Source organism: Lepisma saccharinum, chromosome 16, assembly GCF_977018435.1.
Source record: "Lepisma saccharinum chromosome 16, izLepSacc3.1, whole genome shotgun sequence".
NCBI lineage: Eukaryota > Metazoa > Arthropoda > Insecta > Zygentoma > Lepismatidae > Lepisma > Lepisma saccharinum.
The window spans coordinates 48,853,190-48,881,149 of record NC_139244.1 but is presented as its reverse complement, the minus strand read 5'-3'; the positions used below and the strand labels follow the sequence as shown (position 1 = coordinate 48,881,149).

At 37.3% G+C, this 27,960-nt stretch overlaps 1 protein-coding gene across 3 annotated transcripts in view; it reads right to left on the bottom strand.

Annotated features, from left to right (window-relative positions):
- Positions 1 to 27,960, bottom strand: part of LOC146000475 (uncharacterized) — a 137,281-nt gene that overhangs the window by 29,118 nt on the left and 80,203 nt on the right. The window contains exon 4 of one of the 3 annotated variants that reach the window (XM_083138143.1): positions 1,476 to 3,063. The exons of 1 other annotated variant lie outside the window; for it this stretch is intronic. In XM_083138143.1, coding sequence (XP_082994269.1) covers positions 1,578 to 3,063 — 1,486 coding nt within the window. In that variant the 3' untranslated portion in view covers positions 1,476 to 1,577. Of the gene's footprint in view, positions 1 to 1,475; positions 3,064 to 6,926; positions 10,022 to 27,960 lie in introns of those variants that run through there. One more of the 3 variants, XM_083138142.1, reaches the window with a different exon arrangement.

Here is a 27,960-nt window from a genome sequence, read left to right as displayed (position 1 = left end):
AAGTTATTACATCTGAATTGTAGGATAGATTTTGGAGGTTAATAACCTTTAGATTACATGCTGAAAAAGTATACCCCCCTCCCCTGGACACATCATTCCCTGTTCCTGGCTGTTCATGGAGTATGCTGTTTTCATTTGTTTGTAATGCTCTCCTTCAATTTGTATAATGTCCAAGGGCATATAGTGTACAGTTTTTACTTTTAAAAAAAAATGTCTGCGGGTGTCGAATCAGGTAATCTCGATGGCTGGTTCCAGAAAGTCATCCGATCCTCAAATAAACTTTGTATCAGCGCCAAGGACTCATTTGATGTAGCACCTTTGATGCAGCTCTCTCTCATGCAATTGCTCAACAAACAACATGAAAATTTATAGCATGTACTCCATCTTCACAACAACTAAGGCGGTACGGCATATGTGTGTAGTATGAAAACTACCAAATCCTACACAGATGCACACACTCTCGAGGATGTACGAATCTCCCAGGTGTACAACGTCATGTGCAACAAACACTGAGAATTACAATGTATTCTTGTTAAAATAAAACGACAAAGAAATGTGTTAATTTTATATGAATCACCCTATATAATGCAGAGGCAAGAAAACACTGAAAGTAAAGTGATAAGGAAGTGAGAGGAAAGGTTCAAGGTTTTTCCAAGCTAAAATCCAAGAATTTGCAGAGGTTGAGACAAACACACAACACACAGAGATCCATGAAAAACTGCAAACATGGAGATATGAAAAAGAGCATGCTGTTGTATTCTGCCACCTAAATAACAATAAACTGAGAACTTCAGTTGGAGTTTGTTTTTACCAAATACTACCTTCTCACAACCATAATTCTGTAACTATGCATTGCATGCATTTGTGTAGTAATGAGTACCATCATGTTTATTAAATCATAATTATACAACTCCATTTTGGTTCCACACTGTACATAGCAAGAAGTAAAAAATAAAACATCCTGCAAAATCACACTTTACAAATACTGACTACAAAAAAGTGTATTTTAAATATGCAAAGACGTGTTCAGTGAATGAGAACATGGCAACTTTGCATTCCAATCCAGTCATATATACATTATAATGAAAATTAATATGAATTCAATTATTCATTAAAAACTATGAAAATATGCCACTTGATCAAATGTCAACACAATAAGCATTCATATGCTAAGAATTCACAACAATGTAAATGAAATGTAGTGAATTAAATACTCACAATAGAACTATTTCTGAAAGCTTTGTTTACATAAAGGTCTAGTTTTTTAAATAATCTAGGAGTTTCTTTAGTTCAATGCTTACACACAATGCCTCCACTCAACATTGCACTACATCTTACATATGAATGTGTGTGTCAATCTTGCAAGAAATATTTTCAAAGTGTAAAAAAAATAGCTGATACGTGATGCTAAATTTCAAAATATTATTTTACAAAAAAAAAAAAAAAAAAAAAGGTACTTAGGAAAGAAGAGGAAACAGTCAGTATACAATAATTATTAGTTTTGTTTTTTATCTAAATGAACACCATATGATTATTAAATGGTAGATGCACTTTTTGTGAATTTTAATACAACTGTGTCATGAGAAAATATTCCTAAACACACACAGAGGATTCAAAATGGGTGTGCTGTCCGATGCACTCCCAATACTTGGTGCAACATTTAGTGAAGAAATTGGCATCCCATTTGTGATATTGGATGCGAAATTTTGAATGTTCACAACTTGAGGGTAGATGTGAGAGTGAATTGGTGCCACAACATTTGCAGGGCAACTTGGTGTAGAGGTTGGTGCAGTTAAAACATCTGGTGTAACAACTGACATATTCGCAATGCATGATGCATCTGTCAAAGAATCTGGCAACACATTTGTAAGATAACTTGGTGTAACATATGATACATCTGCAGTACTTAATCCATCAGTTAATGAAGTTGGCATCATATTTGTGGGGTAGGTTGGTGTAACAATTGACACTTTCACAACTCTTGGTGCAGTTAATGAATCTGGCATTACATTTGTAGGGTAACTTGGTGTAACATATGACTTATCTGCAGCACTTAATGCATCAGTCAATGAAGTTGGCATCAAATTTGTAGGGTAATTTGGTGCAACAATCGACATATTCACAACACTTGGTGCACCAGTTACTGAATCTGGCATCATATTTGTAGGGTAACTTGGTGTAACATATGCTTTATCTGCCACACTTAATGCATCAGTCAATGAAGTTGGCACCACATTTGTAGGGTAACTTGGTGCAACAATCGACATATTTGCAACACTTGGTGCACCAGTTACTGAATCTGACATCACATTTGTAGGGTAACTTGGTGTAACATATGATGTTTCTGCGACACTTAATGCATCAGTCAATGAAGTTGGCATCAGATTTGTAGGGTAACTTGGTGTAACAATTGACACATTCGCAACACTCGGTGCACCAGTTAATGAAGATGGCATCAGATTTGTAGGGTAACTTGACACAACAACTGGTGCATTTGCAACATTTGGTGCAGCAGGTACTGAATAAATTGGCACCACATTTGTAATATTTGATGTAACACTCTGAACAGTCGTTGTTTGAGGATATAGTTGATGGCCTATTGGTATTACAGCACTTGAAGTGCAATTCGGCATAACAGTCGATGCAAATTCTACTGATGAGCATATGGGTTCAGTAAGTGACATGCTGACGATCCCACCATTGTTACTAGGATTACTAGCTGCAAACACTGTATGTGAAGAATTAGTTACGACAGTTTTGGAACTTGTAGGTTGACTACAAATGTCTGACTGTCCATTAACCACCAACCCAGAACTTGATGTTGCATCACCTTGCATCACTGATTTGTTACAAGAATTACCTTCAACTGTCTCGCTGCCTTCCTTTCCAGGTTTATGCACCGATATAGCACCTGTAGCAGGGTTTGATCCTAAGTCTGTTTGCGTGCCTATTGTATTACTAGTAATACTTGGATTCATTTGCTTTCTTGATGTAGGAATGAACTGCTTCTTTTTGATACGTGAAAGTATTTTTTTAACTGTTTTACGAGTAGACGAAGATGACCTGAAAATAAAGTTAATGTAACATCAAAGTCCAATTCAATATTAATATATTTATAGGGCTGAGCATATACTTTCTGAATTGATTCCAATGCTGATACCTAGTAGATTTTACTAATAATGAGCACTGCAGCAATTTAAGGCTATTTATAATTCAACTGCAATCACACCACACCAGTTTTCAATAAAAATATTCATGGATTAACATGTGATATGGCAAGAATGTTAAAATAGATTTAACTTTTGCCTCAAAATTTGTGCAGAATTATTTAAAATCACACATGCATGCACACGTTAGGGCAGGCCTGAAAGTTTCAATCTGGCAATGTTCATGATGTCATGTAATTGCTTAATTTATGAGTGCATGAGTGGTCTAAGTCCCACACCATGGCTGTGGACTCTAAGGCATCATGCTTTGGGCTCTGGCTATGGGATGCATACAAGTTCAAGTCTCTTGGAAGAAGCGTGACATCTTATCTCCTGAGATTTCGGTGTGTTTATGGGACCGGTGGCCATCCACCATCGTGAGGAAATTGGGGAGCTACAAATGAGTAGCATAACTCAGTCATGGAAACCTACAACAATGAGTGCGGGTTCGTTACGCTAACCACACGTCACAATAACATTTGATTTGTTTATGGTAATGCACCAATCCACACAGTACCATTCACCATCACTGTACCAGATGCAAGCAAAACGTCAATTAAAACATTAAGTTTTGTCTAGGGCTGAGCCGATGCCGATGTATCGGTATCGGAAAGTATCGGTTGGAATTCATCTACCGATACAAGCAGATACTTTTCCGGCATTTTGGTTTCTAACGGAGTCCGCAAAAATGCTGCACGACACTTTCGCAGAGTCTAACTATCCTGGAAATTATATAAAATTCGAACTTTATTTTTATTCTGCACTAATTTTGCACGAAAAATTATATTTTGTAATGACATAATATCTATTTTATGTTCTGATGCAATTCTTGAATATTCTAAAGCAAATTTCTTGGTAATTTGGTGCATATAATTGCAGAAGCATATTTACACACCAATATTGATCAATAATTTGAACACTTTTTTTAGTATTTCAATTTTCAATTATCAGTATTGGTGGGAATCGGTAAGAGTATCGGCATCAGTATCAGTTTGAAGTGGTATCGGCTCAGCCCTAGTTTTGTCACATATATTTAATTTCTAATTACCAGGAAACACTGCACTTCAAGTGAAACTTCATGTAATGCTTTAAAATGTATTTTGAGAAGAGTTATTGGTAGGGCTAGGATTTTGATGAAATTGCATCTTTTTTTCTGGTGAATAAGAAACCCAAATCTTTTAATATTTATATGTTTCATGTCGTGCTGAAACTTTTAAGCACTATTTGTTGGGGCATTTTTTTGCATTTTTTGCCATTATGGGTTGTATAAGTCATTTTTTGGCATTTTAAGTCATTTTTTTATTTTCTTAGTTTTCCAGAGCACTTGTACGCTGCGAGTGCATGGGCAGCATTAACGTGAAAGGATTAAGATGAATAAATATCCTATTTTTTCATATCTTCCCTAGACAATTTAAAATATATGAAACCGCAGCTACTTCCATCCGTCTCAGAAGAAAATAAACAACACGAATATAACGATTTCCTTACAATGAAATTCAATTGTTAGAAGTTCAAAACAGCTCGCAATTTTGCCCCAGGAGAAGAAAGTCGTTGCCCTGCCTAATCTTATCTTCTAATCTGCTCAGACCAATTGTTGTGTTCCTTGAAAGTGAATGGATGGAACGTGTGATCTGGCCATTGTCGAAGTTCCTGTTTATTGCGAGAATTTACTTTGGTGCAGTGTTCAGTAGAGCAGGTTTTCGAAGCATTGGACAAGATGCCAAAAACCAAGCAAAGTACACAGTACAAATTAAAACAGTTTGTGTCCCAGTATGGTGAAAATACGTTCAGTACGGACGGATCAGTATTATTCTGTCAGCTTTGTGGTGTAAGAGTTGCTGCGGAAAAGAAATTCACGGTGGAGCAACATGTCAACCGCGAGAAACACAAGGCAGCTCTGAAGCAAATTCAAGATCAGAAGAGGACGGTGCAATTGTTAATGGGTGAGTGTTCCTCCAAATCCTCTGTTATTTCTGAAGAACTGTGCGACGCTTTTATTTCTGCTGACATTCCTCTAAGTAAACTAAATAATCCTAAACTTTGAGCATTTTTGGAAAAACATACTGGGAAATCGATACCAGATTCTTCCACGCTAAGGAAAAATTATGTCAAGAAATGCTACAACCAAACAATGGATCAAATTCGGCAGAAAATTCATGGTAAAAAAATATGGGTGTCAATTGACGAAAGTACCGACTCACTCGGACGGTACATTGCAAATGTAGTGATTGGTACGATGCAGGAATCCGAGTCTACTCAAGTGTTTCTAATAAATTGTGAATGTCTAGAAAAAGTGAATTATTCAACGATCAGCAAAGTTTTCAATAACGCGATGCAGTTATTGTGGCCCGACGGCATTCAATATGACAAGGTGTTGCTTTTCGTAACAGATGCGGCACCGTACATGGTTAAAGCAGGGAATTCTCTGAAAGGTCTGTACTCGAAAATGGTACATGTAACATGTCTTGCACATGCGTGTCACTGTATTGCTGAAGAACTGCGAAGTCACTTTCCTGAAGTAGACCAACATTAAGAACATTTTCCTCAAGTCCCCATCACGAGTGTTAGCTTTTAGATCTCATGCACCTGATGTGCCTTTGCCACCAGCTCCTATTCTTACTAGATGGGGTACATGGTTAGAGGCTTGTGGTTACTATTGTGAAAATTATAAAGTTGTGAAAGAAGTTGTAACCTCGTTTGACAGCAGTGAAGCATTGTGTATAAGACAAGAACAGGAACTCTTGGCTGATCCCGAAATGGAGGGAAAATTATGCTATATAAAGTCCAACTTCGGCTTCCTACCTTCTGCCATAACTTCACTCGAGACATCTGGAGCTACATTGGTTGATCAAGTTAATGTCCTTAACAAAGTTCAGGATAATTTGGAAGCAGTTCCAGGTACTGTTGGAATACAAGTGAGAGAAAAGATGCAGAAAGTGCTAGGGAAAAATGCAGGATACACAATAATATGTTCTATTCGTGACGTATTGTGTGGGAAAACGTTTTCATTGCCAGACTCTGAAACCGAATTAGAACCAAGTGACATTGTATGTTTTAAATATGCCCCTACTACCTCTGTTGATGTTGAAAGGAGCTTTTCTATGTATAAAAGTGTGCTAGCTGACAATTGTCATTCATTTCTTTTTGAAAATTTACAGAAATATTCGTTACACACTGCAACTCACAACTGAACAGTAACCTCTCATAATTTGTCAAAAGTTGCATACTAGAGTTCCTGTAATTTGAAGTGCAAATAAAATTTTACTTTGGAATTTTTAACGGTTTTTAGGTCATTTTTAAAGTCATTTTTTGGCAATTTTTAGGTCATAAATGCATCTTTTTAAGGGCATTTTTTAAGAATTTTTAGGTCATCAAAATCCTAGCCCTAGTTATTGGACTTTGACTCAGTAGCAATCATATGAGAAAGCAGTTAGCAAACAAACTGCACAGGGTAGACTTGCAAAAGTGAATGTGGTTTCCAGGATGTCAAACACCAACCTGACAACCCAGACCTTGTAATCGGCAAATACTACATTTCCCCACATATCATATCTTTGAAGTGAGTACCAGGATTGATACCCGGTGGAGACACATAGTGGTTCGGATCCCACTTTAAATTGTGAGAGTCCCGATTAGCCTTACTGTGCATAAAATGGACTTAAAACACCAACTTAATCAATCAATCAACTCAATATCTTTGAAGAAAGAAATTTACGTTCAAAGAAGAGGTGCACGTGTAGTTTTGCAGACCAAATTCCATTGTTTCTAACCAGGAGTTCCAAAGTGTTAATTATAACATGTGAAAACTGTGTTGCGATAAAGGGAGACCATGCTGAAAAGTACTTTTTTATTCTATTGGCCTGTTGCCCCTGAGACATAGGTCAGAAACAAAATAAAGTATGGACTGTGTTTGAATTGTGTGACAAATTAGTGATTACATTCTGCCATTTCAGAGACTTAAATTTCTAGCTTTTGATTTCATCATACTTATCATTGTAAAGAGTGACCAAATAGTTCTTTCACTGAACTTGGGCCCCTAACTTCACAATGATAAGTATTAGCTGAACAGAGTTTTCTCAGCACTAAAGTATCATCTCCAAGGACACTTTTCAATGGAATCAATGGTGCGCACGTACACTCATGTGTAGTGATGTGAGAAACAAAATAATACTGTTTGTGTGAATTTCAAATTCTTAAAACACTCTGCCCAAAAAGGCAGAAGTGAGGTGATTTTTTTACTGTTGATGCTACAGTGCTTTATGTCCCAAAGAACCAAATCATATGAAGGGTGTATATAAACATATTACTGCATCAAGTGTTTATATAAGATTAAGGCATAAGAAAACTTTCAAGAATATCTTGTCATACAACTCATGTAAATACTGTCCTAATGATGCGAAACTCTAATGTGGCATTGTGTACTGAATGTTTCCCGTTCTTTTCCTATTTGTATTCAAATACTTAGCACTATCTTATCCACAGAAACACATGTACATACACCAAAAAGTAATTTATACTTCAAAATAATAAAACCATGTAAATTGTGTCCCTTGTTGTATGATTAATACCATGAGAAGTGCTGAAATGCCATCAAAAGAAGAAATGCAGTGCTTGACAAACATATTTTACATAATTTTATTACTTTGAAGCATGACAACTATGACTAACACAAATTAAGGATCAATCACACAACATTATCAGTCTCTTCTTGTTTACAACTGCCTCAAGAAGGAGTATCTATCATCTCCTCAGCCTCCATATGCTTCTGGACATGTTTAATAAAAGCTGGGCGCCAACTGAATGCTTCACCACACAGTATACAAGTATTGTCACCAGTATGCATGCCTCTGTGGTTCATAAGTTGTCCTTCTTTACGGAATTCCTTCCCACATGTCTCACACACGAATGGCTTCCTCTTCAGATGGACATGTAAATGCTGTTTTAAGTGATCTTCACTTTTGAATTTCTTATCACAAACTTTGCACTTAAGCGATTCATCAGATCTATGTGACCTTTCATGGTTGCGAAACTCTGATCCATCCGGAAAGGTCTTCCCACACGTTTCGCATATTTTGAACAACTTAATTCCGGAATGACTGGATTTTGATGTTGATGCCGGAGTATCCATGCCAACTTCAAGAAGATCTGTTATATCCATTAGTGGGTCAATGTCAATGGTTTCAGCATAGTCACTAGGTAAATTGTCACGAGTAAGCAGCACGTTTGGCGGAAAACGTTGAGTGGAAGTTTCAGTATCTAAAGTATATGGGCTACTACTGGGTGAATCGTCAGAATCATCAATTGTAACTAAGTCTGGAGCACTATATTCAGTTGTTCCTGTGTTTGCACCTTGGGACATCCTTGGCTGACCATGATCTGGTAACATTGAAGCGCAGGTTGTCACAACAGTTTCTGCACTGCTACTTTGGGAATTGTCACTTAACCGGGCATTCACCATCACTGTGCCTGAAGTAGGCGATTCATTAATTAAAACATTGTGAGTGTCATCAATGATATTTGACTTCCCACTACTAGACAAGACTGCACTTGAACTGGAAGTTGGTGTAACGGTTTGAAAGTTATTTTGTGCAGATTTATTGGTCTGATGATCAACAACAAGAACGCATGGAGGAGTTGAGTTCTGAGATTGCACACCGAGAATTGTAGAGTAGAGTTCCGAGATGTTAGCTGGCAAAGCTGATGAACTAGATTGATTGGTCTGTGCCTTTTTGACTCGTGAATAAGTTTTGGGAGCAACTGCCACCATTTTGGTAGCACTTGATGAAATACTCTGAGTGTAGGTCTGAGGTGTAATTGGTATCAGCACATTTGAGGAACAAGCAGGTGTGCTGGTTGATGCACTCGTGATACTGGGCACAACATTCAGTGAAGAAACTGGCATAACATTATTAGCATTTGCGAAACTCTGAACGTTAAAAGTTTGAGGGAAGATCTGAGAATGAACTGGTGTTGTGGTTGGTGTAGTGGCTGATGCAGTTAAAATGCTTGGTCCAACACTAAATGAAGAAATGGGCATTACATTTGTAGGGTAACTTGACATAACAACCGATGCATTTGCAACATTTTGAGCACCAGTTAATGAGGAAACTGGCATCACATTTGCAGGGTGACTTGGCGTAAGTAACGTATTTGCAACACTTGGTGCAGCAGTTAATGAAGAAACTGACATCACATTTGCAGTACTTGATGTAACACTTTGGACTGTTATCGTTTGAGGAAACAGTTGGTGGGCAATTGGTGCTTGAACATTAAAAGTGCAACTTGGTGTAACAGTTGATGCATTTAGCACACTAGGTGGAACAACTTTCAAACGATTACTTGGCAGTGTACCAACAGATTTTGGAGAATTTGACACAACAGTCTGTGAACAGGTAAATGGCTGTTGAGAAAATCCAAGTTGCACTGCTGGTGAATTATTTGGATTACCAGCAGTAAACACTGTATTTGAACTAGTTACAACAGTTTGTGCACTTATAGGTTGACTGTAACTGTCCGACTGGTTATTAACCAGCAACACAGAACCTGATATTGAGTCCACTTGCATCACTGGTGTGTTACAAGCATCACTTTGAACTGTCTCACTACATTCTTTTCTGTGCACTGACACAGTACCTGTAGCAGAGTGTGATGCTAAGCCTGCTTGTGTTGTATTGCTAGTATTACTTTTATTCATGCGGTTGACTTGATTTCTTGATTTAGGAGGATTTGTTATAATCAACTGCAGCATTTTGGTATTATGTGCCTTGTACGACCAGTTGGCAAGTGGTTTGTTTACTACTGTTGGAGAAGATAACCTGAAAAAAAAGTTAATACAACATCAAAGTCCAATATAATTTTAGTCTTATTTATAAGGCTGAACAGATACTATCTTGAAATGATTTCAACGCTAATACCATTGCAGATTTCTGCCAAAAATGAATACCCCAGCAACATCAAGTTATTTAAAATTCAACTGTAACATACCATATCAATATACCAATTCTGAGTTTAAACATTCACGGATTCACACATGACAAAATAATAATGTTAAAAATAGCATATTTATGCATGTACAATGCATGTGTGTGCATAATGTGCATCCTGGTTATTGATGAGGAAAAGCGACAAACAATTATATCTTGTATACAATGCACACTACAATTTAGATTGAAGCAATGCCTTTCTTAGTTGTAGGTTGTAAAGCTGTTGCTATGCCGATCAAGAGTGAATGGCATTATACCTATTCAATGAGTCACCTGTTGCTACCAAGAGGAGAATATCATCTTGTGTATACAATGACCACATCTCCCTTAACTGTGTTTAGCATCCCATATCTTTCACTTCTATAACCGTCTTGTTTATTCTGTAGTATAAGAAAGGAAAACAAAATTATGTTATGGATTTGCAGCATTCAGGAAATATGACGGGGAGGTTCATGCTCGAATTCTCGCAAAATGTTCCATTACAAAGTAAAAAATCATGGAAAATGGCCACTTCACTTTTATAGTGTTTTTCTTTTATTAGTAAAGAAATCAAACCTGGCAATTTGTATTTGCTCCTGTTGATATATACGTGTTATACAAATAGACATAGTAAAAACGTGTATGGCTTCATGTTGGCTGTTTGAATTATTCCACGCATAATATGCACCAAAGTTTATGACGGCAAAAATTTTGGAAAAAAGTGTGTATTATACATGAGTAAATATGGTAACTTTTGTTTTTGCATTGGGGCAGAATTATTCAAAGTGGCCCACTTTGCATAATTCAAAATTATGAGAACAATTCATAATACCGTATTTCGAAAAGTCTCTCCAGAGTGGATGTTGGTACTTATTATTGTGAGAAAAGTATTGAGACATACACTTTTGTCATTGAAATTAAACGACCTTAAACTCAACAGAGGAATATTTTACATTTACTGTAACCTAGGTGAGTGTCTCTTTTGCCATAATCCACTGCGGAGAGATTTTTCGAAAGCACTTTACATTTTTTTTGTACCAGGTGAATGCATGGTCTCTGGAAAAATATCAGCTGGTACAATGATTAAATCCAAACCAATGTTATACAATAGCAATGCTGAATATCTCTACGTCGACGGCAGAAAATATACAACTTGGGACTTTGAAGAAAACTATGGCGACTTTCAAGAATGCATCGAGACCAGAGAACCTTCAGCTGCGTCCAGTTCCCAGAAACAGGCTTTCCCTCCACCCCACAGCAATGAAAATATGACATCTCAGGGAGCACAAGTGACAACGATCGCATTCCAGCCATCTTCATGCGGTGATCCGTTTCCCCCTCCATCTTCAATGGGAAAAGGAAAGAATACAATAATCGGATATCACAAATAGGTCACCAGTTTCCCCTCCCTCTACTCCCCCAAGCACCAGGGAAGCAACAAAGGAACGAGAGCCTGAGGTGAGAACAGATGCAAACAAGTAAGTGGTAATGGTCACGTGATCAGCAATTATGTCAATAAAGGAACTGCAAGAGTAAGTGTTTCCTTCCAAAATGTGAGGGGGTTAAGAACTAAACTTAAAACATTCTACCTAAGTGTATTAAGTAATGATTTTGACGTAATCATGGCTATGGGAATATGGTTAAATCCATAATTCAGTGACAGCGAAGTAATTGACGATAGATATATGTTGTTTCGGTCGGATCGCGATGCAGAATCTTCTGACAAAGGCTTGGGGGGAGGGGTACTTCTGGCTGTAAAGAGGGCGTTTCGAGCTATCAAAATTGAAACTCCGGTAATTGACCCTTTGATTTACTTGTTAGTAAAAATTAGTGAAATAAATATGTGTATTCACAGTATGAAAAGTATAAAAAAACTTACGTGAGTGAATAATCTATACATGAACTTCTACATTCGGGCCTGGAGGCTCTGTAATTGTTGGGAGGAAAGAGAGAAAGAAGAAAATTGGATAATGAAGGTGGGGTTAAGAAATGGTTACAAAGTAGAGGAAATGAGGAGAATAAGGAAGGTGGAAGGAATGAGATAAGTAAGAATAACGAAGTAGGGGAAGTAGAATACAAATACGTCGGCATCCCATATGCAAAAGGGGTGTCCGAAAAATTTGATAAAATTCTAAACGACTTCAGGTTAAAAGGGGGAATGAGAGCTCCCCGAAATATAGAGGAGTATTTCACAGAATACAAAAAGGATGGAAAGGAGTGAAAAGAGGTCAGAGATGAGAAGGGCGTTTATAAGATAACTTGTTCTTGTAGTAAAGCATATATTGGACAAACTGGAAGAAGCATGGGAACTGGCTGGGATGAGCATGGCAAGGATATAAAGGAACAATCACCAAAGACTGGGCTTTCCGAGCATGTTCTAGAATTGAAACATAAGGTAAGAAAAAGGGAAGTGGTAAAAAGAGTTCATAAACAACCCGACAGGAACGTTCATGAGGCAGCAAATATTTATGTTGATAGGGGGAAAAACTAAATAGGGATGACGGCAACTTGGATGAAACATGGATCAAAATGTTTAAACAATGAGGAAAAAACAGTGAAGAGTCTGTTAAATTCCTTGTCACGCTGGAAGTGACTCACACTGCTTCGGAATATGTGGAGTTCACATTGGAAGGGATGTAGCACTCGTACGGTACAGTAGTCATTCATTCTGTAAAGTAGTATGAGTACACCATTCTTTTAGAAATTCTCTTAGCCCACATGGCACTTTTAACGTCATGTAATTTTAAATTCTATATCCCAATACCCTTTTTTTTTACCTAATCCTGGATTTATTTTTACATATATGATGAGGTATTTTATTTACTGATAAGAAAACCTGAAGAAGCGAAGCATAGCTTCGTGAAACGTCGTTTGCAAGGAGTGTTATGACTATTATACTCACTGACGTAAGTTCTTTATACTTTTTATACTGTGAATATATTTAGTGAGTACACCCACAAATTTCAGAACGTACATAAATATGTATATTTGTGTAGCCTATTTCCCACCCAAATACAAATCGATCTGTATATAGTTCCTTCTATCAAACTTTATAATCACTTTATGATTCATATTTAGTGCTCGTGCAACTTACTCACGTTGAATAAGTTAGTATACAATAAAATGTAGATACTGAAAGGTACTTACATTAGTGAGTATTGATTTTAACGAAAACAACGTTTCAGGATTCCACTGATCCCTTCATCAGGTTACCAAACTAGGCCAATGTAACTACACCTTAGCCACGTAAGATATGACAAGGATTTAAGAATTTATGGTAGGGCTGGGTAAAAAAAAAAAAAAAAGAGTAAAAAGGAACATTTGGTCATCTGGTCCCACGTACGTAAAATTGCCATGTTCCCAAATGTAAAACACTGATTTAAGTTAAGAAACTGATCTAAAAGGCCATGTGAACACAGGCTTGACTCACAAACACGTTATAAATCCCACTTAGATGCACACGTTGGTAAGTTGTGCAATGAACTGGCATGGTCTCTCGTGGAATGCCGAAAGTCTTTCTGTTCATGTCCCCGCCCCCTGCCTTTCCTCTCCTATGCTTGGTGAGCTACGTCATATCAAGTTCGAATTCTTTAAACTCTTTGGCTGTGCTAATCACAGTCGGAGTGACCCGGAAACTGATTTTTTCTCTTGTTGATCCCCATGGCTTAAACATCTTGATCCACAGATCGTCGACGTTCCCGTCTTCTCTATTTAGCTTATTACTCCTATCTTTGCAGATAGATGCCACTTCGTAAACATTCCGACTTATTGGTTTGTTATCAATCCTGACAATCTCTCGTTTCCTAATTTTGTGTTCTTCTTCAATTATATGTTCCGCTAACCCAGTTCTTGGTATCCCTTCCTGAATATCTTTATCGTGTTCACCCCATCAGGTTTTCATGCTTCTGCCGGTTGGCCCTATGTATTCTTTATTACAAACGCACTTTATACTATAATCCCTTTTTTTATCCTCATTTTCATTCTCCTTTTCCTTACCACCTTTTTTATATTCCGTGAAATACTTCTCTATGGAGCGTGGAGCCCTCATCCCACATTTGATCCCGTATTCTTTTACCACTTTTTCTATCTTTTCGGATACTCCGTTGAAATAAGGGAAACAAGCGGACATAAACAGTCTTGTGAAATTGTACAAAAGCAACAAACTAATCTTAAATAGCAAAAAGTTTTACCAAATGTCATATACTCGAAACACTACATCAATAAAATACGAATATTGCATAAATAAACAAATATTAAAACGGGTAGAAACAATCAAAGATCTAGGAGTTCTGTTTGATTCTAAACTTACATTTCACGGTCACGTCAACTTCACAACAAACGAGGCTTACAGACTTCTGGGATTTATAATGCGTACATGCAAAGAGTTAAAAAATGTCGGAAGCTTAATGATGCTCTATATGCTTATGTTAGAGCGAAAATTAAATACGCAAGCATAGTGTGGAACCCTCAAACCCAGAAAGATATAAACAAAACAGAACAAATTCAAAGTAAATTCTTAAGACACCTAAAGTACAAACTAGATGGTATTTACTCTCAAATGGAATTCCGACCAAGAAGGCTACTCTTCAGCCTCCGTCGTAATAGAACCAACACTCTGGCAATATCCCCAATTTGGAATATGTGTAAAACATTCAATGATACCATCAAAAGTGAAAACAGTGTGGACTTATTTGAAAAGGAATATACTAAAATTACATAAATTACGATAGAACCTAAGACTTGTATGTTTGTTAAATGTTTTCTGTCTATATACTATATTGATCTGTGCAATTTTTCAAAAATGTTATCACAAAATTATTGTGTAATGAACACCATAAATGGGTAATATATCTGTTGCGTTCAATTTCTGAAATAAATAAATAAATAAAATTGGATGGATACCCATACATAATTGTTTACATTAGCTCCGCCCTATTTAAGTAGTATTTTACTGAAACAAAAATTGTTAAAATAACATACTCCACCTCATCTGACTACACAAGACCTCAATTATAACATCTGCTGCAAGAGGGAGGTTGTAGAAGAAAGAAGCAGATAACATCAAAGTATCTAGCAACATTCATTGATACTTAGTCTTTTGAAGAACTCATTCCTGGCATTAATTTTTTTCAATGCATATGGGAGGTAGCTACCAAGTGAAAAGTGGAGGTTTGACCAGAACTCAAACATGATATGCCCGATGGCAAAATTTGAGCCTGCATATTCTGCTAAATATCCACATCATCATCAATCGTTATGCCATTTGTGGATTGGCTTGCCTAGTTAAGGTTTTTCACTTATTTTACAAAAAAATTCAGACATCTCTAGATTTTACAGATACTGTGTAACAACTTTCCAGACTGTTCCATAATGACTTGACAGACAAATCTTTCCAGACACATAGGCGTAACTTGGTGGGGGCGAGGGAGGTCAGTTACCCAGGAATGGTGAGATCCAACAGACTGTGGGGGTGGTGAATCTTCAGGACAGAAAATATCAGGCACAGATGAGATGGTTTGGACACATGAAGAGGATGGGTGCAGAAAGACTGCCAGTAAAAGAATAAAATGCACAAAGAATGGGAACAAGGCCAAAGGAGAGACCAAGATGTCAGTGGACAGAGCAGATAGTAGAGAGTGTTAGGAGAAGAGGACAAGCTTGGATCACCGTGAAAAGAGAGGAATGGTGGAAAATCAGAAGAAAATGGAGAGGCTTGACTTCCTTGCCAACCCAGCCAGAGGCAGCAAACGGCAAAGGATGATGATCTAAACACATGTGACATACAATTAAGTCTCCCTCGTGAGAAGAGGTTGTGGTTTATGTTTGTACAAGAGACTGGTAGGGGGGAGGGAAGGGGTGATCTTTTTCCTACAATGAATTGGGGCCTTGGCTGAGATGGCTTTGAACCTGAACCAACAGAGCTATATTTGGAATCTATGTGAACAATCTCTGCCTCTTGTTCCCAATGCGAAACGTATTCTTCATATCCCAGTCTGCCAGTGCACTGGGCTAGAATTAGTAAGATTAACATTCTGTGAGCTTCTCACATTTTGACTACACCCAAAGTCCCAAGATTGGATCAAATTGTAAAGTACTGATGCAGGCATGTGGCAATTCTTGTCAAACTTCAGGATAGCTTCACACTAATAACACCAACATCTGCACCCTTGGCAATTTGATACATCAAGTGTGAATTCATTGACTCATTAGCTGCTCATGAAATTCAATGAGATTTTATGGCATAAGGAGTCCTGGCTGAGCATACATTTTTCACTAAATTTCTTAAAAAACAAAAATCCTCTCTCCCTCTCCCTCTTTCTCCAGAAAAAATTCTCTCTCTCTCTCTTTCTCTTTCAATTATGCTTGTTCCTCAAATCACATGCTTAGCAGACCATGCAGACTAAAATGTTATTACAGAATGAAATTTTATCCTTTAACAATTGTAAAATAGGTTTTTGATACAGCATTGAAAAAAAATCAACATACATACTTGCCAACAATGACAAAAGTACAAGACACAGATCAATGGAAATATATATTTTGAATACATTACAGCATGTCCTTGGAAAAAAAAAAATAGGCTTGGCATTACAATGCATAAGTGCAACAATACATATTATACATCTACTAGATGTTAAATGCTTCTTAAAGCACAACAATAAACCACGCACATGCTTTTACATACAACATTAAAAAAAAATTAAAGGCACACATAACAACACATGCCAGCATTGCTAATGCAAGTTGTATCTATACTTAAATAAAATTAAAATGAGGAAGAAGGTGACATATGTCAAGTGTGATTTCACAGGAAATAAGAAAACCTTAAAACAAAACTAAAAGATATTGTCACGTAAAGTATAAAGCTACTACTATTCAAGACCTAAGAATTTATTCTACATGGTTCAGTGACCTTATACATGTATATTATGTATGTATAGACATTTACTTAAAAAAAAAAAGGGCAGACTTGAGATTGTGTGGTTATATCCATACAAATTATAACAATTTTGCACTAAATTATAAGATAATTATACGTACATCAGATCGGTAAAATTACCAATAATTTTACCGATACACCTATATGCCACCGGCCTTCATGGGGGAGTGGTTAGCACAGTGCAATACGATGCCAGGGGTCACGGATTTGAATCTTGGCCTGTGAGTGTCACTTCATCAATTTTATCATATCATCACTAACCCCCTTCTTTGTGATTAGTAAAAGTGGTAGAAATGCAAAGTAAAATAAACCATATCAATCAATACCGAAAGAGTACCGATTAATCTGTCCCATCCCTAGAACCAATAATAATTGGTTCCTACTGTGTGAAGTAGAGTGTTTTCTAGATACTGGAAGTCAATTAAACATGAAGATATATGATGTCTAGAATCAGTGTGCTACAAAATGGATTCTTTGCCTTCTGCCATATTGTGTTGTATTTCCAAGTGAAAAGAACCACTCACCTGGTGTAAAATTAACAAACACATTAGTAATATTTAATTGACTTTGTTATTTTGTAGCTGATGACTTTTATAATACATTTTCATTTTATACATGTGAAGTTGTGTCACCAGTGGCACCAACTAATATGGGCCTGTGGCATCCAAGCGTAATTTGTCACATTATTATTATTATATTTGTTATGATGATTCATATGGAGTGCTTATTGAAATCAGTAATTAACAGATTTTTTTAAAAAATAAGTAAGGATATATTGTTTGTGTGCATTAATATAATGATACATGGAAGGGAGGATTTATGATTGCCCACCCATGTTTTTCAAAAGTTGGCACTCCTGTGTGTCACTTTATTTAATGCAGCACTACAGTCGTTCAAAAAAGCTAGTTTTGCTGCCTGAATAATGGCAACCACACACAACATTTGATTGCATTTGTGACATCATATCCCGTGGTGAAGCAATGCGTTTCAGGGTTGCCAGGAACACACATATTCTGTGAAAAATGACATACCTACAACCAGCCACATTATGTACCGTAAAACAAAACGAGAAAACACGTTCTGTAAGCTAACAGGAAGTAAACAAACAATATGAAAAATGGTAGAAAGAAAATAGAATTCAAGTGGAAGTAGTCATATCGAATTTTGTCTCAGCTTACATGTCAAATATTTGCAAATCCAGTTACCACATTGGCATCTACAATTTAGTCTATCCATTTCGTCCTTCTGATACTAGTTGTCTGTGACACACTGAACAGATGACAAAATAGAAATGAAAGAACTCAAAATTCCAAAGGTAAGCAACACATAATATAATGTATATTCAGGGCATTATGAGGCAAGTGACAAAAATGGTTGAAAATACAGGGATATAAGTAGTATGTTTGTTTTGATGTCCACTATATGAATCTGTGGTCTGTGGGCGCCATTAAAATGACACCCTGTATAGCTGATGCAATAGCATGTGGAACTTGGCATATTACAATTGGAGAATATAAATAAAAATCATTATGATATAGATTGGATTGATTTGGTGTTTTAAGTCCACTTTGTGCACAGTAAGGCTAATCTGGACTGGACCTACAGTTTAAAGTGGGATCCGAACCATGATGTGCCTCCAGCGGGAATCGAACCCGGGACCCCTTCATTATGGTATAGAACCAACCAATTTCCTTTGACACCTTAACTGTACATGGCACAAGATAATTTCTTTCATTTAGTTTGTGCAATGATATCAATTTGGAGGCACATAGTGGTTCGGATCACACTTTAAACTGTAGGTCCAGTCCCGATTAGTCTTACTGTGCATAAAGTGGACTTAAAGCACCAAATTAATCAATCAATGATATCAATTGCTGTCAGTCATCAAAATAAAAGGTTGGGTTACTCAAAAAATCAAACCTCAAATGAAAGTCTGTGTAAAAACAGGTGGAAGAGATTAAACACTACATTTTCGATATAAGTCATTATAGAGGCAAAATTGCAAATAATTTAGCCAATTCGATCGTATCTATCGATCTGTTGAGCACAACTTCCATTATTGTTTCTCAACATTACGTACCCAGTTTTTGTAAATTAATATCTCATATACAGTTTCTTTTTATCACATGAGGTAAGTTTGGAGGTGAATGGAATCCTTCAGGTTCTGCTTGATGTGTTTACTACTATTTCATCTGTCCAGTATGATATTCAGAGCTTGCATTACTGTGTATTTGTGCATATTGTTGTTTAGTTTTTGAGGAACAAAATTGCATCTTTGACATCACCTAACCAAACACAAAGCCTATGGTTGAGCTCATACGAATACCGACAATGTATGGGCAGGCCTCTGTGGGGGAGTGGTTAGCACAGCATGTTACGATGCTAGGGGTCCCTGGTTCGAATCCCAGCCTGGGCATGGGTGTTCTTTGTGAATGTCCCTTCAGCAATTTCATCATATCATGATTCATCCCCATCTTCGCAATTAGATAAAATAAACCAAATCAATAAATATTGATGTATGTGTATTGGTATTATTGGAACATATCAGTTGAAATTTAATCATTAATATGACCTTTGTTAATAATATGATACTTTCCCTATAAGAAAATATACAGTGTATGTATATATATATATATATATATATATATATCATGGAAATTATACATAGCTTTCATTATTTTATCAACACAATTTCGGACAGAATTTCAGTACTGAATTTTGTGTTAAAATGATAATCTCATGCAAAATCATGAATATTTTGCTATGATATAAGGACAATCAGAACCATTATTATTATTACTTTTACTATGCAACTTTTATCAATGGCCTGACCCCCTTACAAAAATTTCTGGCAACAGCCATGCATACTTTTAATTGTTACAATTTCCATGTATCAGTGGGAAGCAGTAAGCTATCAGCAGTGGTGTAGGTAACAGTTAAAAGTTGTATCAACTCACCCATAATACAGTCACAATCAATTAAAATTGGCGAACTGGAGTAAATGCAAATTTGTATAATACAGGTGTTTCTGTGTCAGTAGTTGCAATCTTGTGACTGGACGCGTAAGGTAAATTACAATGTCAAGTTATTCTTGAGTTCCTTATCTTAGTGAGAGCATGATATTGGTTACTGGTACATTTCATGTTGGTAAATCCAAGCAAAGACAAAACATGCACTATCTTTCAAATATACAATTATAAGCACTGTAATAACTCACTTTTCTGCTCCAGTTGAATTTGTGTTATGAAGGCTATAAACACATGCAATTTGTGTGAATATTTGCTCATTAGTTATTGCCACATCCACTTCATGCTTTCAGGTAGTCATCACAATCTAAAAGACACTTCACCTTCACGAATGCTATGACATTCTAAATCTAAAGATTCTACAGACAATGAAAATTGCCACAGAACAAAAACATGTGATTCCTATGGAGTTCAGTGTCCTGATGACGATAGTGAAAACCATTTTTCGCTATCACCTAAACTTTTCTCTGGAAACGCAATTTTATCAGCACACGTCTGCATGTTATTGTTGTCGCGGCGCTTATCAGCGCAGCCTGTTACTAGGGCTCGACAGTGCATAGGGTAGGGGGTGGAGAGGGTAGGGGTAGATAGCCACTTGGTTGAGGAATAGCGGAGTTGCAGTTATTTGCATCAGTCAGTTGCTAGTGTCCTGCAGTGTGTGTAGTGCAAAACACCTAATGTGAAGAATACTGTTTGTGCGTGTTTGCGTGTTTCTTGTGTTCAGCGATGTCTATGGAGTGTGTTAATTCACCAAATCTTTTCTGTTGTGTGTGGTGACTTTACGACCAAGTCCCAAGGACATCCCATTTCCCCGCTTGTCAAAGAGGCGTATGAGTTGTATTTTGAATCAAAGGTAGATGAGGTAAGTGTTGAGCACCACAGAACTGTTTCTCACGTTGCTCCCGCTATTTAAGAGGCTGGTTGCATGGAACTCACCCATCTATGCCATTTGCCGTACCACAGTTGTGGAGGGAACGTAGAGACGACCACGTAACAGATTGCTACTTTTGTTTAAGGAAAGTAACAAGAACCTCAGGTAAATCAAAACATACAGTTTCATATCCAAATTTGGAATCTGCAATGCGTCCAGTTCCGCATTCTTTTTCTCTCCCAGTTCCAAATCCACCAGCGGATAGGACACTGGAAGATGAAACAGACGATGGTAGTGACCAACCAATAGATCACGAAGATCTTGATTACACGCCATCTACATCACAGCCCTAACCACACCCATTGTCACAGGCAGAATTGAACAATCTTGTAAGAGATCTAAATATTTCAAAAAGGGAAGCAGAATTGCTTCGGTCTAGTCTTCAAGAAAAAAACCTGCTACAAGAAAACATTACGAGGGCCACTATTTATATTTTGAGCCTTGGCAACACTGATTGAAGTTAGGCACGATTTGACGTTTGCACGGAATCGTCTGGCATTATTGACCATAACATACTTCAAATGTTTTGTCAATAGCTTCATTTGTGTTGTTTATGTTGCCTTGGAGATTGAGCGACAACAATAAAATGGAATTATCTTGTGAACATTTTCGTGCGATGATTTTTTACGATTTTTGACGTGGATTATCAAGACAAGAGTGCATCGATCAACTTACTTCCACATTTGGAGATGAAGCCCCATCCTTTGCCACTGTGAAACGCTGGTATAAAGAATTTAATCGTGGCCACCATTCGCTCAACGACGAGATTCGCAAAGGTCGTCCAAAATCAGTTGTTGTTCAAGAAAACATTGATGCTGTGCAAAACATAATACTGCAAGATCGTCATGTGACATACTGTGAGATTGAGGTAACCATAGGCATTAGTTCCACCAGCATATATAAAATATTACATGATCATTTAGCTGTGAGAAAGGTATGTTCTCGTTGGATCCCACACAATTTGACAAAAACTCAAAAAGATGCTCGCGTCAATTGATGCAAACAAATGCTCAATTAATACAATCGTGGTGCTTCAAAAGACATATATAAGATTGTAACAGGTGACGAATCATGGATATATGCATATGAGCCGGAACGTAAACAGCAGTCGACTGTATAGGTGTTTCAAGATGAACCCAATCCAACAAAAGTTGTTCGCGCTCGAAGCACATCGAAACAAATGGTCGCCTGTTTTTTCGGGAAAACTGGTCATGTGGCAACTGTGACTTTAGAGGAACATAGAACGGTCAACTCTGAATGGTACACAACAATTTGTTTGCCAGAGGTCTTCGGTCAAATACAGAAAACAAACAAACGCCGTCGGATCATTCTTCATCAAGACAATGCCAGTTGTCACACATCTCGTCTAACAACCGACTTTAAGAACAGTCAAAAAATAGAATTGATGGGTCATCCGCCGTACAGTCCTGATTTTGCACCCAATGACTTCTTCTTGTTCCCGAATGTCAAGAATAAATTGCGTGGACAACGATTTTCGTCGGCGGAAGATGCCGTTGATGCGTTCAAAAACCATATTATGGAGGTGTCTCAAGAAGATTGGAAAAACGGCTTTGACATATGGTTCGAATGAATGCAAAAGTGTATTGACCATAAAGGAGAATACTTCGAAAAACAATAAAGCAGTTTTCAATGCCAAATTCCTGTTTTTTCATTGTTAGGCTCAAAATATAAATAGTGACCCTCGTAGTATATCATTCCGTAAACGACAGCTTGGTCTTTCCACTTTTTCCTCAATGGCAGAGAGTCTGGTATATTGTAATGACATAAATGGGCTGCTTACAGAATTTGGAAAGATTCACAATCCGGAAGAATGGCACCTATTCATAGAATCCTCAAAACTAGTCTTAAAGCTGTTCTCTTGAATAACGGAAACAAGAAACCTTTGATACCAGTGGCCCATTGCGTTCAGTTAAAAGAAACCTACGAGAACATGAGACTACTTCTGAAGTATATTGGCTATTCGAACCACAAATGGGAAATCTGTGGTGATCTCAAAGTTCTGGGACTTGTGCTGGGAATGTAGACTGGTTACACAATTTTTTTTCTGTCTCTTGTGTCACTTGGACAGTCGGGCAAGGAAAGACCATTAGGTAGTGAAACAGTGCTTTCGAGAGAAGGCTTCAATCCACGTGAAAAAAATGTGTCGCATGAACCCCTTGTTGACAAAGACAGTGTGGTGTTACCACCGATCCATCTGAAATTGGGCTTTATGAAGAATTTTGTGAAAGCAATGGACAAAGATGGCAGTGATTTTCAATTTTTACTGTCCCAATTTCCTGCGATTAGTACTGCAAAAATTAAAGAAGTTATTTTCATTGGGCCTCAGATTCGTGACTTGATGAAAGACAACTTTTAAAGAGTTGCTGACAGATACTGAGAAGGCAGCTTGGCTTGCCTTCAAAGATGTATGCAACAATTTCTTGGGTAACGTCAGGTCTGGCAATTACAATTGAACACAAGCTGGACTGTTACAAGGCTATGGTGCGCAACATGTCTTTTAAAATAGATTTCCTGCATTCTCATTTGGATTTTTTCCCCACCTAATCTCGGAGATGTGAGTGACGAACATGGTGAGCGATTTCACCAAGATATCGCTGCAATGGAAAAAAAAAATATAAGGGAAGATGGTCAACAAACCTTTTTGCAGATTACTGCTGGACACTCTTACAAGAAGTTTCACTATCCACCCACAAATGGAAAGTTTCCAGGACACATTTCTAACTTATAAGTACATTTGAAGCTTTTGCAGCTTTCTCGTACCTTTTTTTATGATTGGTAATACAAACAATTCATTTTGTTCCATGATCTGTATTTTATCTAGCTACAGGTTCCTCCTGTACTGTAATGGAGTAGTTTCCAAGTGTCGCGATAGTTGCTACTTTGTTTTTCATGAATTACAATATATTGCTTACTATATTAAATATAGGCTAAGTGGTACATGTGGCATATCTTTTCCAGAGAAATTGGTACGTGGTGGAAAATTTCTGATTCCATTTTCGTAATCAGCATATTGATTTAGTAAAGAACACCTTCTTTCATTTCGCGGCACGACACAAAGTTCAAATTTGTTGCACTGTGTTATTATGCAGGATTCGCAACATGCCCTTTTATTCATGACAAATTATCATTGTCCGTCTAGCATTACTTGAGATTTTATGTGCTTGCGATTGTTTTGACTACTGATATAAGCCAACCTCCATGGTGAAGTAGTTAGCACAGCACACTGCGATGACAGGAGTCCTGGGTTCAAATCCCAGCCTGGGCATGGACATTCTTTGCGACTGTCCCTTCATAAATTTCATAACATCATCACTCCCTCATCTTTGCGATTAGTGAAAAGTGGAAGAAAAGCGAAGTAAAATAAGCCAAATCAATCAATCAACTACTGATGTAATTTACCCTTTAATTCACGCATCAAAATTATGTTTATTAATATTTCTTTCCATCTGGCAACTGTCTTTCAGACTTATAAATGGGAGTGTTTTATTCACACCATAGCCTCATACTCAGAACAAACAAACAAAAAATCACTAGTATTTCACACTTTATGTTTTTGCTTAAAAATGAATCCATGGTCAAAACCACGACCTCCTTAAAATTGAGTTGGTTTCTATTTGTCTTCAATGTCTGGTTCCCTCTGCACCAATTTTGGCACCAATTATGAATTATCTGTCTTGAAAATAATTTATCCTACATTCGTGATAATACTATGACAAGTATTCTTTCCTACACAAGCTAGATTTAATTCTCTAGCAACTTACAATGTGCCAACTACACATAGCAGCATTTTTATTGCTTTGGCATGTTGCTATCTAGTTTTAGAGATTTATTATTTCTATAAATGTTTGTAGCCTACTTACTGAATTTTCCTGGTACACTGTGCTACTTAAGTAATGCAAAATGGAAACACAAGTGGATAATACATAAGACAACATCAAAATTAATTAAACATTTGAAACTTATATGGTGCATTTTGAAATGCAAAATCAACTTAGGCAAAAAGCAGCATTGGAATATTCTTTGTCTAGTTCAGAGATATGTATACAATAGGATGAAAGAATCATGTAAACAAATAATTAAAAATTTGTATGTGAATATTTTATCAACCTAATTAATGATGCTTGGTACAGCTCCCACTTAGCTGAATGGTTAGCACTCATGCCTTAGTTCAAGTCATCCCAGGTTTGATCCCAGTGGCAAATCCAAAATTTGTATTGTCCCATCATTGTGAGGTCAACTGAAGAGCTACTTAAAAGAAACGTTAGCGAACTCTGGCCTCAAAAAAACAAAAGAGAGTAGCTGTGGTATAGTGAAACCACAGGCAAAAGAGCTTGCACAGCACAGACCTGCGACTTCCGTGCATTGTACTCCCGCTGGAGGAAAAGGTGCACGGAAGGTTTGGTTTTTTCCTGGTGGTCACTCAATTTATGTCAAAGTTAAGCATATTTTTTGTGTTTGAAATACCGTTCAATTGTTCTTGTCCTTGTTGAACGAGTGTGATTTTTCTTGACAAGATGTGTTTGATAATAATAACACTCCAAAATGTGCTGGTATCAAACTGGAGTTAAGAAGGTTAGAAATAAATGCATTATGAAACATCTTGTTGAGAAAAATCACACTTGTTCATAATACCGCAGTGATCTGCTTTGTCTGGTCACTGGGTGTTTTGCACCTGCAATGTTTACAAAATGTATTGAAGAACATGTACAGTAAATATCTACCAAAGTATATATTTAAATACAGAATATATATTATTTCTTGATTTTTACATGTACAGAGCGAGTGTAATACTTTCAATTTAACATCGATTTAATTTTGAAATACTGCAGCTATACATTGTCCGTTGCAGGTGGCAGACACTGATGTTCTGTAGCTGGGTTAATTTCACTTTTACTTGCCGATCTCAAAGGGTAAAGTTGATCCTCATTTTACTACAAGGTAATCCACTGATTCACGGATTAACTGTGAGTTTACTCTTATGATTCTCTAAATGTTAGTGACAATAGTTCTGCATTAGCATATAATGTTAATTGGACTTTATACAGGGTGGCGCACGATATGATCCACCATTTGTTTTTTTGTTGTTTTTTTCAGATCTGAGATGAGGAATGACGTCATGTGTGCCAACAGCAGTTGCAGTAGTCATTGGAAATATTGTGTGATGAAAACTGAAGCGTAGTGCATCCACCTGTCCCCAGGGGGCTAGAATATACAAAATGGCGGACAAAGGAAGACTTACGACAGAACTGCGATCAGCAACTGTGCTATTTTTCGCCGAAACAAAGAGCACTGTGGAACTCAGAGGTGCTTTCGTGCACATTTCCAAACTCGGTGGGCCCCCTCGAGTAAAACGATACACAAACTGCATGAAAAGTTTCTAGTGGAAGGAACAGTACTGGAATCAAAGTGTGATCGTCGTAAACCCGTGCGTTCGCCTGAGAATATTGAAGCCGTCCGCGTCGCTGTGCAGAGAAGTCCTGGCAAATCGACCAGAAAAGCAGCAACACAACTTGGGATATCAAGACGTTCTGTTCAAAGGATTTTTAAAAGTGATCTCCACATGTATCTGTACAAGATTACCGTGGTGCAAAAACTCACAAATGAACAGAAACAGAAGAGATTGACCTTCGCTAATTGGGCCGAGGGTAACAATGCAACACTGTACAACGTGTGGTTTTCTGACGAGGCACACTTCCATTTGGATGGTGTGGTTAACAAACAAAATGTGCGCTTTTGGGCAGTCATGGTCTGATCAGACCCTTTTTCTTTGAGGAGACAGTAAACAGTGAACGTTACTTGACCATGCTCCGCAATAGTTTTATTCCACAGCTTCTTGCCACAGCTTTACTGTTCAATACGCAGTGGCTTATGCAAGACTGTGCAAGGCCACACACAGCAAATATTGTGCTGGATATTTTGCACGACATTTTCAATCTTCGTGTAATTTCACACAGATTTCCTGATCGTTTCGCTGGTGGACAATCCTGGCCTGCATATAGCCCAGATCTCAACCCCTGTGATTATTTCCTTTGGGTTTTTTTGAAGGACAAGATTTTCGAAAAAAAAAAAACCTCAAGATTTAATGGAACTGCGAAGACTTATTGTTCAGGCTTGCAGTGAAATTATGGAACCCATGTGCTGTAGGGTAATTGGAAATATTAGTGTTCGCTTGACTGAGGTTAAAAGTCAAAACGGTGGCCATATCGAGCATGTATTTCAGTAGTATGTTTTTCCAAAGTGCAACCTTTGTGTCATTTATGTTTCATTGAGAGATTCTTTATAATATAGTTTTTATTCAACAACAAAATGGTGGATCATTTCGTGCGCCACGCTGTATATTGTCTAGTGCTTTAAACAATGCTTAATATAACACTACATTTCAAGAGAGCATCTCTCCTCGTCTTCAGGTGAACAAATTTCTTTTTGCTGGTGGTGTGGATTAAACCTACAACAGACCAATGGAGATGTGAGCAATGTATGCAATCGAAACATTGGATTTAACCTGGCTGGTAACCTGAGAACGCGTGTTCAAATCTGGTGCGCTAACCACAGTGGGGGGCAATAGAGTAGTTGATTAGCACACCAGTTTTGTAGTAAAATCACAGGTCTATCATAGGTTAAATCTCTACCACAAGCAAAAATAAATTTGTTCAAGTGAAGACAAAGAGAAGATGTAATCTCTCGATGTAGTGTTAAGAGTTACAAGCTCTAGACAATGTACAAAGTCCAATTAACATTTCATGCTAGTTTACTTTTAACCCTTAACTAGGCATGTGGGAGTAAATTTGACCCTCAGGTAGGTATTCCTTAACGCCCACACACTTGTTGGTTGCCCCTCTGTGCTAGCTTATCTAGTACCTTCCTAAAACAGTCT